The following is a 17,227-nucleotide window of genomic DNA, read 5'->3' as shown; positions in this document are numbered from 1 at the left end:
GGTGGCGCTGCCCCCCCCCTCCCCATTTAACTAGTGCCCCCTCAATGGGTGGGACAAAAAATAAAAATAAACATTTTTAAACATAAAGTATTTTTTTAAAGTGATAATCCAAAAAAGTCATGAAAAATCATGAATAAATAAAAACTAATGGGGTTGAGCTGAACGCCATCGGTTAAGTGTTGGGTCCATATATTGAGGAACGAGGACCACGATTAACCTGACCTTTGATTAGGAAAGAGCTAAAGAGTGTCTACTTTTCATCTGTCCTTCCCCTTTCCCCGTTTTCCTGTTTCCTTCTCTTTTCTTTCCGTTCAATTACGGGTACGAAGTACTTATCCCCCCCCCACCGGCCCGGTTCACCACTGCTGAGCACGAATAAATTAATTTCTCACTTATACACACGGGTTTATGGTTTGTTTGACCTGACCGTTGATAAAACATGTGTTTGCTCGTAAATAAGCAACCAGGGACCAACGGCTTTGAAATCTCTCCAAGTGACTTGATAATGAGGATTAACGCCTTTTCAAAGGGCACTAGCATATCGACTTAGTTTCGGACCCGAGACATCCCGGTTACGAGACCATTGCTTAACCACTAAGCCATCGCGCCTGCACAAAAAGACATGATCAATGTATTATCTACATGTACTAGTATTTCCGTTCGTGCTTGGTTATGTCTATAGAAACACCAATGGTTGACACAACGGGGGAGGATTTCTACTGTCACTCTGGTCATCAATACATCCGGGTCAGTGCAAGATGTGATGGGATTGTTGACTGCCCTGACTTCTCAGATGAAATTGGATGTGACGGTATATATGAAAAACTCTTTCTAAAATAAAGAAGGGATATTGTTCGAGAAATATAGTTGTCAAACAACAGTTAAATAATAGCGTGTATTTTAATGATATTTGTTCTATATCTATTTAGTTCTTGTGCTTATGTTTCGGCATCATGCATACATAATGAGTTTGAACACAAGTCATGATCAGAAATAGATTCTTGATATACCCATTGAAAATGAAATTTCTGTCAGGTCATAATTTGTTTTCACTAGATTAAAAATTTGTAACAATTTTGAAAACATAAATGATGTGAAGGATGGAAAAGTTCGCCTTTAAACAGGACTATTATGCGTGGATATTTTGTTAACCCTTTTATAAACTGTGCAAAAAATCAATTTGTGCAAGAAAATGATTAGTGAAGGATGGACAAAATAAAGAAGAGAAATAAATTAAAATAGGCCTATTCAGAGTTGTATTAAAGGCAATTTTGAATGAATGGGAATTCGACAAATCAGGGGGTGGGGGAACTTAAACTTCTTGGATTTGCAGGATTAAACAAATACCAACATGAATCCTACCGTGACTTAGTGATCCTAATTTCACCACGCTTCTGTTTTTTTCCTCTTTCTCTGTAATAATACCCAGAATGCAGTCCCGGCGCATACCAATGCAACGGAAGTGATATTTGCCTCCTTCCCAGATTGCAATGCGATGGAAGGATTGATTGCCCATACGAAGACGATGAAATGTTTTGTGGTAAGCCCGGCCCCCAACTCAGAGATCGGAATGACCGCATGCGGGTTGCCAAAATGTCCGGTAAAGGGGTACTTTTCGTGCGACAAAGTCCGGCCCGAGAATTGTAAAAAAAGGGGTGTATTAGACTTTTCACCCGGAGATTTCTTTAAAAAGGGGGTGTTTTTTCGTTTTTTCTCTCATCTCTTTGGACTCCTGAGAAATTATTCCGAATTTAGGGGAGTATATTGAGCATTTTCCCTGATTTAGGGGGAGGGGGGGGGGGTCTTAAAGGCAGGAAAAGCCCGCGAAAAGCCCGCGAAAGGGGGGTTCGGAAATGTTGGCAGTCCTCAGATAGGGGGTGCTTTAAAAAAAAAAGGGAACGAGCATATGCGTACCCTAAATAACACTGAGTGGGGGGGGGGGGAGGGGGGGGGGGGCGGGGTGGTAAGATGTTAATACACAATGGCCTGCATTTTGCTAAATGTTAAACCCGTTCCAGGGTCTATATTTCTATACCAAAGAAAGTTATACAAATGCATATTTTCCTATATTGAAATATGACGATTTAACCTAATAAAAAGAATGTGGGAAACTGACTCTTTCATTTTTGTTCTAAAGTGGGGGTTCGAAGAAGTCATGAATTTTCACGGTAAACATTTTTTTTTTGTGTGTGTTTTTGTTTGGGGGGGGGGGGGGGGTCATTATATGGCTGTACGCTGTAAGTCAACAATAATAAAATAAATAATACCTGTTTTGTATTCTTTTCTGTAATCTCTGCTATTCTCCATTTTTGTAGTACCACTCAATATTTATCTATATACAGAGATACTGCGTTGCCCGGCTAATTGTTCTTGCGGCGAGTCTCAGCAGTACGTCGGGATCGGCCCTCCACTTACTGCACCTCGCTGCGGCGATCCCGACTGGTTGCCTTTTTGGGTGAAATGCACGGACGGATGGAATGAAGACTACGCGAATGCAACAGCGCCAAAGGCTATAATTATGTAAATGAAGTAGAATAAAACGATGGCAAAGACTTTTCAAGAAATAAAATTAAGGGCAATTTGATTACCCTCCTGTATTGCCTTCAGAAACCAAGGTCGGATCGAGTAATATATGTCATTGGCACATTTCAAGGTGATAGATGAGGCTATTAAAGTTGACTTTGAGTGACTTTTCGGAAGTCTTTGTGATCGTTGGATTGAAGGAATTGTAGGGATAAACAATCATATATGGAGGGGGAAGAGACAGAGAGAGAGATAGTGTGTGCGTGTATGTGTGTGGGTGGATGCGCGCGCACGTGTGTGTGTGTGTGTGTTTGTGTGCTCGCGCGTGTGTGTGTGCGTAGGAAAACGCCAGCAACCGCGGACCACTCCATAGAAAACTACCTCAAACCGCGGACGTACCTGCAATGGGGGACCGTCCACGGTTGCGATACCGGTTCCGCCCTATCAAATTTACGACGTAGGGGGTGTTTGAATATTAGATGTCACAGCGTGTAGGGCACATCGACTGGATCAGTCCGATGTGTATCGCGAAATGTCACAGCGCCCCCTTTTGACTGCGCGGGAGAGGCGCTCGCTAACTGGATCATTCCATAGGAGGTACGTCCGCGGTTTGATGTAGTTTTCTATGGAGTGGTCCGCGGTTGCTGGTGATTACCTACGCACACACACACAAGTACTAAACTTGGTCCACGGTTGACGCCATTTCCCTGTAGTGGTGTGTTAGAGAGAGAGACATACAGACACAGAGAGACAGACAGACGCAGAGAAAGTGAGCGAGAAAAGAAAAAGAAATAAAGAGGGAGAGGGAGAGAAGTAACAAGAAATGAAGAAGAGGGGACAGGCATCGCAACGTAAACACCAATTAAACAGTCATAGAATGCTGGTAAAGATTAAAGGTAATACAAAGTTTTGGGAAATTTTGAAAATTGGGTGGATAGTGAATCTTTACAACTTTGATATATTTTGATGCCCCTGTGAATGTATTATAATCACTAAAAAAAATTAGCCCCTAAAACACTTCTGTTTTCGAGAAAAATTGAATATCAAAATTTACCGGTGCTCCCGGTAAATTTTGATAATTTTTCAAATAGCGCCTATGGTCGTACAATGGTAGCTGCGACCATGAAAATCTCAGAATATGTAGTTGTGATATATAATTTCCAAACGGGAATAGCTAATCGGTCGATTTTAGTCAAGAAACATTGTTTCATAGCTAAATTAATATCTTGATCTTGAGAGGGAGCTATACAACTTAAAGACATTAAAGAGTTTATTATTTATAATTTCATAACTTTAGACTCGATTTCAACCGCGACAACGATCAATGACTATTATAGGAATGCATATTCTTCTAATATGTTAATTTGTACCAAATTCATGACCCAATACCAAAACTTTGTAATACCTTTAAGAAAACAATTTCTTATTTTTATATGTTCTTCGATATGTCTGTATGAAATGTTTTTTAAAAATCTCCTGTAGATGACAAAAATTATCTCACTTCTTTCCTCATCACTCAAACATTATTTTGACCGAGTTTGACCGTCCCTCCTCTTGAACGTTTAATAATAATTATTGTTATTAATTATTAATATTATTGTTATTATCATCATATATTTATTGCAGAAATCTTGATGGCGCCCCCGTCCGTCATCTGATGAAGGGCGCTTTCTCAGGACTCAACAATGCCCATACACTGTAAGTTTGTTCGTTTGTTTGTTATCATTATTGTTATTATTACATGTATTATTATAATTATTAGAATCTGAACTTGGTATATTCCAGATTATTAAAAAAAAAAACTCGTATTACACCAAGCAGTGCTACCCTTTAATGTATTCACCAATATCTTTGACTCAGATTTTGACTCAGGTAGTTAGTGTTCAGGTTTTAGTGACCACTTACCCATTTTTCTAGTCTCTAAAAGCTCTAATAAAATACTTATCAACGTAGCTCAATTCGCTTTACTCGTAAATACTCAGATGATAATATAAGAAATTTTCAATATGATCTTTATCATGAAGAGTGGACTAATCTTCATAATATGGGAATGCTAATGACGCATATTCCTTTGTTATTAACCGTTTTACTAAATTGTTTGACTAAAATTGTCCTTTGTCAAAAACTAAACATAATAAAAAGAGACATGAAAAAACCTTTGATAACAAAGTATTAATTGAGATGTATAAAGAAGAAAAAACGTTATTATAAACACTTTCTCCAAAACAATACAGTGGATAATAAAAGAAAATACAACAAATATAGAAATAAATTGAATAATCTGTTAAAGCATGCGAAAAATAATATTCTTTTAACAGATTAAAGGCATATAAAAATAATACTGAACTGACTTGGTCAGTTATAAACTCATTACTAAATAAGCATAAATTTTGTTACCTGAGTACTTTTTTAATGGAACTAAAAAGGATAATGATCCACAACATATAGCAACTGAATTCAATCAATATTTTATAAGCTGTTGCAGACGGATAACCACATGAATGATCAGTTTATCCTAACGATACATCTTCTTAGGAGCATCTAACTGGTTTTATCCGGGCGGAGAAGCTCCCCAATTTCGAGCAGGCTCTATACAGCCTGCTCGAATTCTCCAAGAGCCCGCCCGGTAATCGATGGGTCATTAGTCGGCCACCGCAGAGAAGCTCCCCAAATTCGCTCAGTTTCAACCTAAAATCGACCGGCGACCGACGGGATATCGACAGGGCACCGCCCAGGCATCGCTGGGGCTCTACAGCCTGCTCGACTTCTTCTCCAAATTTCGTGGGGCGATGCCTAAATTCCAGCGGCGACCGAGCAGGCTAGAAATCGGTCGGTCGCCACTCTGAGTTGTGACCATAGCTTTACAAAATAATATCAATACTTAAATAGCCAAAGTAACAAAATGGTTCAAATCAAATAGATTGTTGATAAATCCTAGAAAACAAATTACATTGCTTTCTTCCATAAGCAGTCAATTTCCACTAATTTGCTTGACACTTTGTTTATAAAATTGTTTAAGAATTATTTTGTATCTTTTGTATCAATGTATGTTTTAAGCGAGAATGAAATAAATGAGAGTTGTTTTTGAATTGAATTGAAGAAAGTATTTGGCGTCACCTGTGCCTTGGAGGTGAAAAGCGAACTGAATCACTGTAACCCTCGGGTCTCACCCACCGGCATAAGTGATTTGGGGTGTCCAGGTGGACTGGGGTTTCCCTCTACTCTTATCATCCTATTTGTTTGGATTTCAATCAATACAATTTGAATTGAATATAATACAACTATTGCAGCCAATATCAAACTCTGTAGAACTTTGCAGGAAAATGAATATGTCATGTATGTCCTATCTGTAAAATTGAAACGTTAGCAGTGTCATAATATTCAAAGTATGCAAGGAAACCCGTTTCCTTGCTAGACTTCACTGTCAGACACTATTGAGTGACTGACTGGCTTTTTTCTTCTTTGGTAATAACATATATAAAATGAGCTGTTAAGGGTACTTGAGCATTGAATCATAATAGATCAGTTCTGATCGGTTCATTATGTCCATTTCAGCCACCCCCCCACCGTAATTTGTCCATTGAAGATAAGCAAAAATTTTGCAGAGGTAAGCAAAAACATGAATACTCATGATCGCCATGGACTATTCGATTATTTACAGAGGGGTGCAATCGTGCACCACATCAAACTCCTCTACTTTAAGTCAAGTATTTCATTGTATTATGTAGTTTGGTAGGTTTATTTTAATAACTGTTTAATTATCAGATATCAATGATAGTTTAAAGATATGGAAAATGTTCTTGTATTTTATATTTAGCAAAGTAATCTCACATACAAATTCACTACCAAGTGTCGTCTAATCCGCCGATTGTCGTCTGCTATATACGTCCAGCGAGCGAAATGTGACAACCGGAGCAATATGTGATGGGGCTTTTCTGTGTAAACAAAATTATTATCATTTTGTATTGTTTGTATTATTATTATTATTTGTATTATTATTATTATTATTATTATTATTATTATTATTATTATTATTATTACTACTATTATTATTATTGTAATTATTATTATCATGTTATTATACTATCATATCATGCTGTTTACTTTTAATTAAAAAGGACTATGTAAAGCTAGTCGCTAAATTATACTGAACCTGATTTGGTTTGTCTTTATAGGGATCTAAGCTCCACTCAGCTCAGCCATCTTCCAGCAGGCGTCTTTATCGGACTTTGTCGGTTATGGGAACTGTGAGTTTGCTTTAATACAACTTTTACCTCTTCAGCTATATTCAATAGTGGCCTTCCGGCCAAGTCGGGCACTAGATCCAGTGGGAAGGCGCCCTTGTTCGGTGAATAACGTCCGAAATAAGAAGGATATCAATTTGGCCTCAGGAAGGGTGCGGGATCATATCAATTTTCTTGTCCCATCCCTCATCCTACCCAAGGGCGTCAATCCGGGGGACAAGGGGGACACCCCCTCCCCCCGTTTATTCACAGGCATGGCTGATCCGCCCCTGTGTAATTGTGTCTCCCCCTCTCCCCATGCTCAAGCTCGGATTTACGCCCTTGATCCTACCCTTTACCTTTTCTCCCCCTTATCTTCTCTTTGCCCCCTTCACCTTTCCGCCGTAGCTACGCAATTAATGTCCATTAACATCGTGTGATATAAATATACATATATATAGATATTGGTGTCAAACTGCTGATTCTCAGTAATTAGATAGAAATACCGAGCTTTGAGTGATAGTATATAATGACACGACAATCAGCAATTCAAGGCCTCATTCATAATTCTGAATTTGACTGTAAAGCGTTCCCTTTACTTTGCTATAAGTGGATCTTTTAATTTTATGTTTTCTTATATTACAGGGCGCTTGATCACAATAGCCTGACTGTTCTTGAAAATGGAACATTCGAAGGTCTTCGTAATTTAGGCGGATTGTAAGTCTACAGAATATTATATTCATTTTGTCACGTTTGTTAATAAAAGCCTGCCCTGGAACGACAGTGGGCGAAAGTGTCACGAGATATTCAGACAAAAAAGTGATTGTATTTCAGAAAAATAATGAATCGTTCCAGGTAATCATAACGATTCGCACATTGAGAATAATAAATTTATGCTGCTGAATAATTTCATCAGTATATTATGGTTAAAGCCCCACTGTACTACTTGTAGCTACTTGTTCCCTCTATATAGAAAACAATGCCTGAGCGATGCCTGTTGGTCCCCATAATCCTCTTTTTCTTAGTTAATTGAGAGCTGAGTTGATAAGATAACCACCTGTCAGTCACTAGCAAGTTGGTCTAATCCCTCCTGGCAAAACTAGTGCAGACGGGATTTAAGATAATATTAAAAAAAATTCCATGACACATCGAAATTTAATTACCTGTGTGACATTTGTTATGACCAAGCCATGACACCTTTATCAGACATGCACTGACAGACTGACGCGACGTGGCGATCGACACAGCGGCACAAAAATAACTATCATCCAGCTTCAGTCTGCCAGAACACGTTTGAGAAAGATGTCTGGACTTAGACACCGAAATCGTGACACTGGTAATAAATGTTGATGTGTCTCAGAACTCTCTTCGAGAAGAAAAAAACTACTTTACAATAAATGAAAAGCTAATTTGTATACTGTCTTTTTTTACCATCATGTAGAAATTTGGCGTTCAATCAGATTACTCGATTGTACGAAGGTTGCTTTAGAGGTCTTCAGAGCCTTTTCATCATGTAAGTAGGCCGATACTTTAGAGACAGGTATATATCATTCATGTAAAAAAATTAAACAGATAACCATATTTTCAACTGGCAACAATAAAAGGCGTAGTCAACACAGGCACTTGTAGGCTTTCAGGATTCTGTACCTTCTTAATTTCATTGATATTGTATTTATGCACGGTAAAATATATTGCACCCTCTGGCTTGTCTTCAGTCTTCACTATGCCGTGAACGAGATTTAGAAGAATAAAGTAATTTGTACATCACACAAAATAGAACGCCCTTCAATGCACTTAATAAAATTAACATAATTACATAATCCAGTATATTTTCACAGAATGCTTGCGAAGTATGATTGATAAGTTGAATATAAATCATCTCATCGCTCTGTTCTTTGTTCGAATAAGATTCATAATTCATTACTTCAATTATTTGCCGATTAACCTGCAGTTGACAGTGATCAATACTTATCCAATCCACAAATTAGTAACTTTATTTTTTATTTTCCCTGTTATTGTTTGTGTGTATGTTTTATATGTTTTGTTATCATTATTTCTTTTGCTTCATGGAATGTATGATGCTGTTTGTATCATCCTAATCGTCTTTATGATATGTACAACTTTATTAAAAAAAAACGGGTATTACTATTAATGTGCTACATTTTGTATATATTAACTGTTCTCAAATGTATTACCATGATTACATTATTATTTCTCTTTCAGAAATTTTGAATTCAATGATTTGAAAACTATCCCATCCGGAGCATTTTTTGATGTGGGGCAGACTTTGGAACGTTTGTAAGCTTGATCATTAATATTTTATTTGACATGTATGATTATATTAATGTTAACATACTACTACGTTGTTGCCATTTATTTGTTCTTATCTTTTTTCCATGAAATGATTGTGACAATATGGTTTATTCGAGATGGATAAAGTTTATATGTTCTCAGAACTTTATTGATCAATCGTTATGACTCTTCAGATTGATCAATAAAGTTCTGAGAAAATGTAAACTTCTTATGTCATGAATGATAAGAGGAAGAGGAAAGAATTGATTTACCAACTATTTCCAATTAATCATGAGCTTGTTAAGAAAGAGTAAGATCTTGATTATCCAAGATGGCACCATAGGTATTACTCCTGCTATCCCTGAGGGTCTTTCAATTATCAGTACCTCAGCATTAATTCCAACTTCACCGGCAAGGGTCGGGTGGGATAAATATTGAGAAAACACCTTGTCCAAGACTATAATCGAACCCAGGGCCTCTTGCGCGGGAGTCAAGATACTGTACCACTGTAACACATACATGCAGTGATTCTAATTCTGAATATAGTCGTTTTGGTTTGCACATAATTTATCAAGGCGCGTTGCTTGGTGCTTTTGAAATATAACTGAATATGCAACCACTTAATGAAAGTTAAATTGATTTTCGAAAAAAGAAACCTCTGCCTTTGTCTCTGAAATCTCTGTTCGACAGTTCTATAGGTAAAGTTGGAGCCTCTTGATACTAATACCATTTAATTATGCTGAAGGCCTGTTTCCACAGTAGTTAATTTGTTAAATCAATGATTTTTCCCCTTCTTTTGGGGTTGATCAATCAGCAATTTATCTTTAAATTTCTTCAAACTTTGTCTTAGATCAGTAAATAATTGATTTCATTTGCATCTTTTATCTCATTTTATATAGGGTTATCACCCATAATCATTTGACGTCTATTAATGCATCTATTTTCTACGGGCTCAATAAGCTTGACTTCGCGTAAGTAAAGAGTGGCGGTCCAGATATTTAGGAGCTTTGCTCCCTCTTTATCTCTCTCTCTCTCTCTCTCGCTCTTTCCCACTAAAACGGTCTGCGAAATCACTCTAGCAGTCTGGCGGTCAGTCTGTCCTAATCCTTCACTGTTCAGCGATCCGCACTGATTTTTATTTTCAAATCATTGTGGTTAATAACAATTTCTATTGAAAAATATTATTTCTCCGCATTAAATTTCTTACAATTAACAAGTTTCTAACTTCAGTCGCTGAACTGGATTTAATGCATAAAATTGGAGCTAATCCATCGTCAAACTGTGACTGTGGAAAGATCCAAACTATGGATCACGTCATCGATGCTTGTCTGTTATCTACAAATCCCTTCACGGTGCTTCTGGACTTCGAGAGCTCGATGATGGGACATTCAGTTGGCTAAATAAGAATGTACTCCTTGATATTCTTCGTTTACCTCTAAACTTTTGAAGAACTAAATTATGGAGCAATTGTCACAGAGGCAAATGTCGGATCACCAACAATTTTTTTTAACCACTTGTACCTTTTTTTCCCCCCAGGTCGTTCCAAGGAAATCCCATCACTACCATTGAACCTGGTGCTCTGAATGGTTTGCCTACGTTGAGGGATGTGTGAGTATTTGGGGTCATCTAAATGAACACAAGGTTCTGATAAAAATAATAATGATAATTAAATTGCTAGCCGGAGAGGATGATGTGACATGTTACACCTTATTAAAGATGTCGGCAAGTCCGCCTAAATGGTTGTCGATAGGTTACGTTAGAGCACATGCTGGAAAATTTATGAGAAATCCGGGAAACATATCGTAAGCTTATATACACTGTCACGGATTATATTTTGAAATAGGAAAGCATTTTTGTTGTCTTTAGCCTCGATGACCAAATGTGCACTGGGGTATCCATCGTCTTCATTTGAAAGCCATGAAAATATTAACAACGCTATAGAAACAAATCTTAGGCATGTGAGCTGCCTCCACTTAGTTATGTGTAACGTGATGACAGCGTTTAAATGCAGGTTGTCGTTTTATTTGAAAGGACGGGAATTCTTTTGAAGAAGCGAAATAGTATCTGAATGTTAATTAAATCATCATTTAAACAAGCTGCAAACTTGTGACGAATGGTTCCCTTCAATATAAGCCCTCGGAAATAACTCTTTATTATATTTTTCTTGCTCTATTTTCAGGCGACTTCTTTCTTCTGACAGAATTCGCCTTCAGCCAAATACATTTGTTGGCCCTTCTAAGATTGAGTTATTGTAAGTATAGACATACAGCTATCAGAATCCCGAGTTCATTTTACATGTTTTGAAGTAAGCATCAACATGTTCTTGTGCGATTCTTTCAGTATTATCCTGTTCCGATCCGCGTGACTTCAATGAAGTATGATGCGCTCGCAGTGTCGTACGCAGTATTTTTTCCAGGAGGGTGTTTGAAAATTGAAAATCGAGCCGACCGATATTTCGCTCAGTGTGGGAGAGGAAAGAGGGATATCCCCAAGAATCGTATTTCCTCCCACCGGCATCCAAGTTAGATTGATAGTAATATGTTTTTGTGTGGATGCACTAATATAGGGTATTTTTTTCTCAGTTAAATCATGCAAAATGTGAATTTTGATTAAAAAAAATCAATAATTATGAATACACAATATTCAGAAAATAGTATCAATTCTTCAAAGTTCATAGAAGATCTTGTGAAATGTCATGCAAGCAATATGATAAAAATCATATAACCTGGCAAAGGCATGGGGAAATAAAGTTTTGGGGGATTAAAAAGGGAAATTAATGGGATTAAACTATATAAAGCAATTGATATATAGTGAGGACATTACGTCACAAACTGATAACCAAATTGGCAAATTGTGTAGTGATTTCACTTGTTCCATAGTTTTATATATATTTTTTTAAAAAGTTCATAACTTTCTTATTAGTTATCCAATTTTGCTCAAACTTCTTTTGACTGGTTTGTCTGATTTGTCTGCTTCTATTGAAAGTAAGTTATTGTCGGAGTGGACTTGTACATTAATACCACGTCAGTTACTGGGTGAAAATTTAATTATCCATGTGCCAGTTATTAACAGATAATAATGATAATAATAATAATAATAATAATAATAATAATATTATTAATAATAATTATAATAATGATAATGATAATAATAATAATAAAGATAGCAATAATGATTTTTTTCAAAATAAGATAATACAAATATTAATAAGGATAATAATAATACTGCTTTAATAATGCTAATAATTCTAATGGTAATAATGATAATAATAATAATGATAATAGCAATGATAGTAATAATGAGAAAAAGTATCAAAAAAACGTTTCTAAGCGCTTTACTTTATAATTGTTACTACCCCTGTCATTGTATTCAATTGCTAATCCGCAACATGATAGAGCACTCGTTCCGCTCCCTGGGGATTATTCCGGCCAGGCATCATTTTACAAGCGCACACATGCCAATCCAACCACATTAACGTTCGCATCCTATCGGGTACCCATTTAACAACTGGGTTGACGGTGGCAAATGTAGATTAATCTCTTGCCAAAGGACATTTATTAAGTACCGCGGAGGGACTCGAGCCGTGAACCATGCAATCCACAAGACGGTGACTTATCCACTAGACCTAGACACCTCTTCACAAGCAAACAGTTAGGACAGGATGAATGGTGCAGTTATTGCAATTACTGCCTTCACTGCTCTAATTGGTGAAGGTAATATCACGAGAGAAATGACGCCTCGTGTCCGACGGGTGTACAAGACAGTGTCCATCCTTATGATAGCATGATCAAAGCAAAATTGCATTCTTTTATCATGTTGTTAACAAATAAGCGGGCATTTACATAATTATGGAAGAATAATATTAAATATGATTTTCAACAACTTGTAGTAAAATGGAGGGATAAGCCTTTTGTCGTCTTGCACACATCAGAGTAAAAGGCAATATTGATCAGAAAGCCAAATATAAGACCATACTAATTTTTAATTTACAGTGACTAAAATTGTCGATGCGAGACTTTATAATTCACTTATTACAGTCTGCTGTTACAGCACTTTTCGTAAAATGTGCAGTGAGACTATTGGTCATATTTGGCAACTATTTTAGTGAAAATTAAAGCTTCAGTGTAATAGTCATCTCGTCTGTCTTTTACAGAGTTGTTCGAGACGAACGAGTCTGTTGCATCGTTCCAGAAAGCTTCGGGTGTATAACACGAGAACTGCCACATCCGCTCTTCACGTGTCGAAGGACATTCCTCCAAAATATGACTATCAAAGTGTTCATCTGGATCCTTAGCATCAGTGCCTTGCTTGGTAATGGGTTTGTCATCTTCACAAGATTGCGGGATAAACCGACAACAGCCACTGGTACTGTTCAATCCACCTTGATCAGCAATCTGGCAGTGTCGGATTTCTTGATGGGTATATACATGTTGATCATTGCTGTCATGGATCTGTACATTGGTGAAGCGTACTTTTGGGATGGCATCGGGAACGAGTGGCGAACCAGCAATGCTTGTCAAATCGCTGGGTTTGTCTCGTTCCTCAGCACCGAGGCATCGGTTTTCTTGTTGACCTTGATCAGCGTTGATCGCTTCATCGTCATCCAGTTCCCATTTAGTCAGAATCGTCTGGGTGTCAAGTCCTCCCGTGTATTTGCGGTGATTGCGTGGCTTCTGGCATTTATTCTCAGTGTTGGCTCTCTCCTCTTAAACCAGCTGGAATCTGACGCACACGGCCTGAGTGATGTCTGCGTGGGACTTCCGCTCATCCGGAAGTTCTCCTCGGTATACTCGGAGGTGGACAGCTACACTTTGACTCGCTACGGTGTCACCACCTTCAACTTTCTTGCCTCTGGAACGTCCCCCACCTGGCAGTTCTCCATTGCCATCTACCTTGGAGTGAACCTCGTCAGTTTCCTGGTCATCATCTGCTGCTACGTCGCCATTTTCTTCAGTGTTCGCTTCAGCAGGAAGGCGGCAGGAAAGAGTGCGAAGTCGGCCACTGAGATCAAGATGGCGCTCAAGATGTTTTTCATCGTCGGGACCGACTTCTTTTGCTGGATGCCTATCATTATCATGGGGATCTTCATCCAGGCTGGTGTCATCACTCTCTCATCCAATATCTACGCTTGGTTGGTGGTCTTTGTTCTGCCCATTAATTCCTCTATCAATCCTTTCCTCTATACCCTCATCGATAAAGTAACCAAATAAGCACTGAAGTCTTATTTACAGTACATGAGTGAGAGTGTTTTATCGATGTATTGTTTTCACATTTTACCGATCTCTTTTTTCTTATAATTTAATGAACTAGTTCGTACATGTAGATAGAATCTGCGCACCTGCAAATAAAGCTACTGGATTCGTGGTCATGAACGTTATGTAATCATCGATGTACCGACAGCACGTATTCTTTTCAAGAGGGCAAACAAAATGTATTCAGAAGCACCTTTGTCACTTTGGCAGTGATTATTCTAAAATGCACAACTAAAGTGGATCTTCTCCGTGTTTAAAATATTTGTGGATATTCGAGGTCATTATTTTGAACGTGTGCTAAGTCTGGAAACTATTAATGGTTATATTGGTGGTACATGTATTAATGTAAGTATAATTATGTTGATCAAAGTATTGCCTGTAGCACATACAATTTTTTACGGAGCTCTGACTTGCCCCCTGCCCCTTCGAATAGAGGAAAGAAAAGAGAGTAAAGCGGGTGGTATTAGTGGTTTTAGAGGGGGCTTAGGGGCTCAACCCCCCGTGAAAAATATTAAACCCCCATAATAACCCCCCCTAAAAACAAAAACAAATATTATTGTTTATACATTTAAGCGAGGCACGATTCGAATTCAAATTCAAATTAAAAAAAAAAAAATCTTTATTGATTATGATCCAAAAAATAAGATCATTCTTAATTTGATTTTAATAACAATGGATACCAGTATTCAAAATTATAGTGAAAGATAGATCATTATTGAGTGAAAAAAGTCAAAATTACAAAAACCAGAAATGGCTAAAATGAACATATAGCTCCGTTTAGTCTCATTTGAGAACGCCCCCTATCGGCAGATTCCAGCAGCCTAACATATACGTTAGCCTATGGACTTTTACACAAATAATCGTTAAAAATTCATTTTTTGTTAAAACAAAAAGCTCATCCACCCCGACGTACGTTATCACTAGCTCTTTCATTGGAACCATCATGTCTCATTGACTTTTGAAATTTCACCCACCGTAACTTGATCAAAATAGGTAGCAAGCTCGCCATTGCCTATATAACAGATGTACAGCAAGTCAAATTTTGGACTCAATTTATCACGCGATTGTAAGGTTATAAGTCAAGCACACGAAGGATAAGAAGCATGAATTATCATAGATCAGTTCTGATTTGTTCATTATGTCCATTTCATCCATCCCCACCGTAATTGTTCCATTCAGAATAGGCAAGCATTCTGCTGAGGTAAGCAAAAACATGAATATTCATGAACACCATGGACTATTCGATTATTAACAGATGGGTGCAATTGTGCACCACATCAAACTCCCCTACTTTCAGTCAAGTATTTCTTTGTATTATGTAGTTTGGTAGGTTTATTTTACTAACTGTTTAATTATCAGATATCAATGATAGTTTAAAGATATGGAAAAGATTCTTGTATTTTATATTTATGTGAAGTATATATTTTATATCAAGTGTCGTCTGATCCGCCGATTGCCGTCTGCTTTATACGCGAACTAGCCTACGTTTGTGCTGGCGAAAATGAGAGAAGAACCGGAGCAATATGTGTACGACTGCATGTCCCTTCTGGAATATAATACAGAGATAAAAATAAATTAAATTACTCGTAATATTTTTTACAGCCTTTTTTTTCAAGAAGAAAAGGGGAACAATTCAATTTGATAGTATATCAATATAAAGACCAATAGAAATATGTATATTTGTAAATGTGTGTGTGTTCAAATTCAGATTCGGATTCTTGCATAGTACACTCGTGTAGCGTCACTACGATATTCTGTTGATGAACAATATTTATCAAGGATATAGTAATTATAGTCAATTTGTAGAACATGAATGCAATCCCATCCGACCAGACCCCCCCTCCCAAAGAACATTCTTCCAGAATTGCGCAGGGGAGATTGGGAATGGAAACATGCATGGTATGAAGATAATCCCGACGACCCTCTTCGATTCTCTCTCTAATCAGGAGCCTTGTTAATTCACATTTCATCCACTGAGCCCCCCCCCCATGCAAGTGCCCCCGTAACTTAAGGATCCATGCTTCGCAACTGCATGGTTACATGAACCCATATAGACATATTGTATTCAAATGAGTAAAGTGATGTTCATCATTGATATTGATCCCCTTTCCTAACACCTTACTGATCAAATTTGAGTGTCTTCATATTTATTTATAATATATAGGAAAGAGGAAGAAAGTGCATACGACTAATTCGTATTATTGCCAGGAAATCTGTTGCTTCGATTAAAATCTTTAAAATAAACAAGCATCTCTGATGCTCTCTTTCTCTCTCTCTCCCTCTCTCCCTCTCTCTCTCTCTCTCTCTCTCTCGACAACTATCCATCTCCATCAGATCACGAGCTATAAAATAAAGTGTTCTCATTAGTCGTCAGATTTCCACAAACCTCTTAATCTATTCCTTTTATTTTGTTGTTGCTTTCAACTCAATGTTGGACAAGAGTTTTCCTCGGACGGAGAGAGAAAAGATTAGGATTTGTAATGGAAGATGTGTCTATGGTTGGAAGAGAATGGAGAGAGAGAGAGAGAAGGGAGAGAAATACGTTAGGAGGGAGAGGGAGGGAGGGAGGGGAAGGAGAGAGAAACAAATGTCGCAAACAACTTGTGTGTGTGAGATCGAGAGAGAGAGAGAGCGAGAGAACGAAAGAAACAGAGAGTGAGAGAGAGAGAGAGAGAGTGGAGAGAGAGAAAAAGAGAAAGAGGGGGACGCAGGAGAAAAATAGATGTTGGAATAAGATGATGTGATAGGTGGGATGATGAGGACAATTTGAGGCGCATTGTTGGTGCACGAAAAACTGTGGGGTAATAGAAAATAATTTGGTTGATAACTATTTATTGTGACACTGCTATTTGAGGATGAGAATTATTTGATGAGTATGGGAATTACTAACTAAAAAAAGTAACAATTAAGTTATCATGAAGAGGGACACTGAAAGCG

At 37.6% G+C, this 17,227-nt stretch overlaps 2 protein-coding genes across 2 annotated transcripts; both read left to right on the top strand.

Moving 5' to 3' along the window:
- The first annotated feature begins 1,570 nt into the window (after positions 1–1,570).
- LOC105443843 (insulin-like growth factor-binding protein complex acid labile subunit) lies at positions 1,571–10,650 on the top strand. Its single transcript, XM_030986005.1, has 7 exons — positions 1,571–1,580; positions 2,316–2,520; positions 4,150–4,221; positions 6,699–6,770; positions 7,392–7,463; positions 8,188–8,259; positions 10,575–10,650. The coding sequence occupies exons 1-7, from the start codon at positions 1,571–1,573 to the stop codon at positions 10,648–10,650; spliced, it is 579 nt and encodes a 192-aa protein (XP_030841865.1).
- On the top strand, positions 9,641–14,903 carry LOC115924290 (G-protein coupled receptor GRL101-like). Its single transcript, XM_030986387.1, has 4 exons — positions 9,641–10,009; positions 10,575–10,646; positions 11,218–11,289; positions 13,192–14,903. Exon 4 carries the CDS (start codon positions 13,301–13,303, stop codon positions 14,246–14,248), a length of 948 nt encoding a protein of 315 aa, XP_030842247.1. The 5' UTR covers positions 9,641–10,009; positions 10,575–10,646; positions 11,218–11,289; positions 13,192–13,300; the 3' UTR covers positions 14,249–14,903.
- Positions 14,904–17,227: the final 2,324 nt, after the last annotated feature.

Source organism: Strongylocentrotus purpuratus, unplaced genomic scaffold, assembly GCF_000002235.5.
Source record: "Strongylocentrotus purpuratus isolate Spur 01 unplaced genomic scaffold, Spur_5.0 spur5_scaffold_15, whole genome shotgun sequence".
Lineage (NCBI taxonomy): Eukaryota > Metazoa > Echinodermata > Echinoidea > Camarodonta > Strongylocentrotidae > Strongylocentrotus > Strongylocentrotus purpuratus.
The sequence above is the reverse complement of the archived record's forward strand: the minus strand, read 5'-3'. Positions and strand labels throughout refer to the sequence as shown.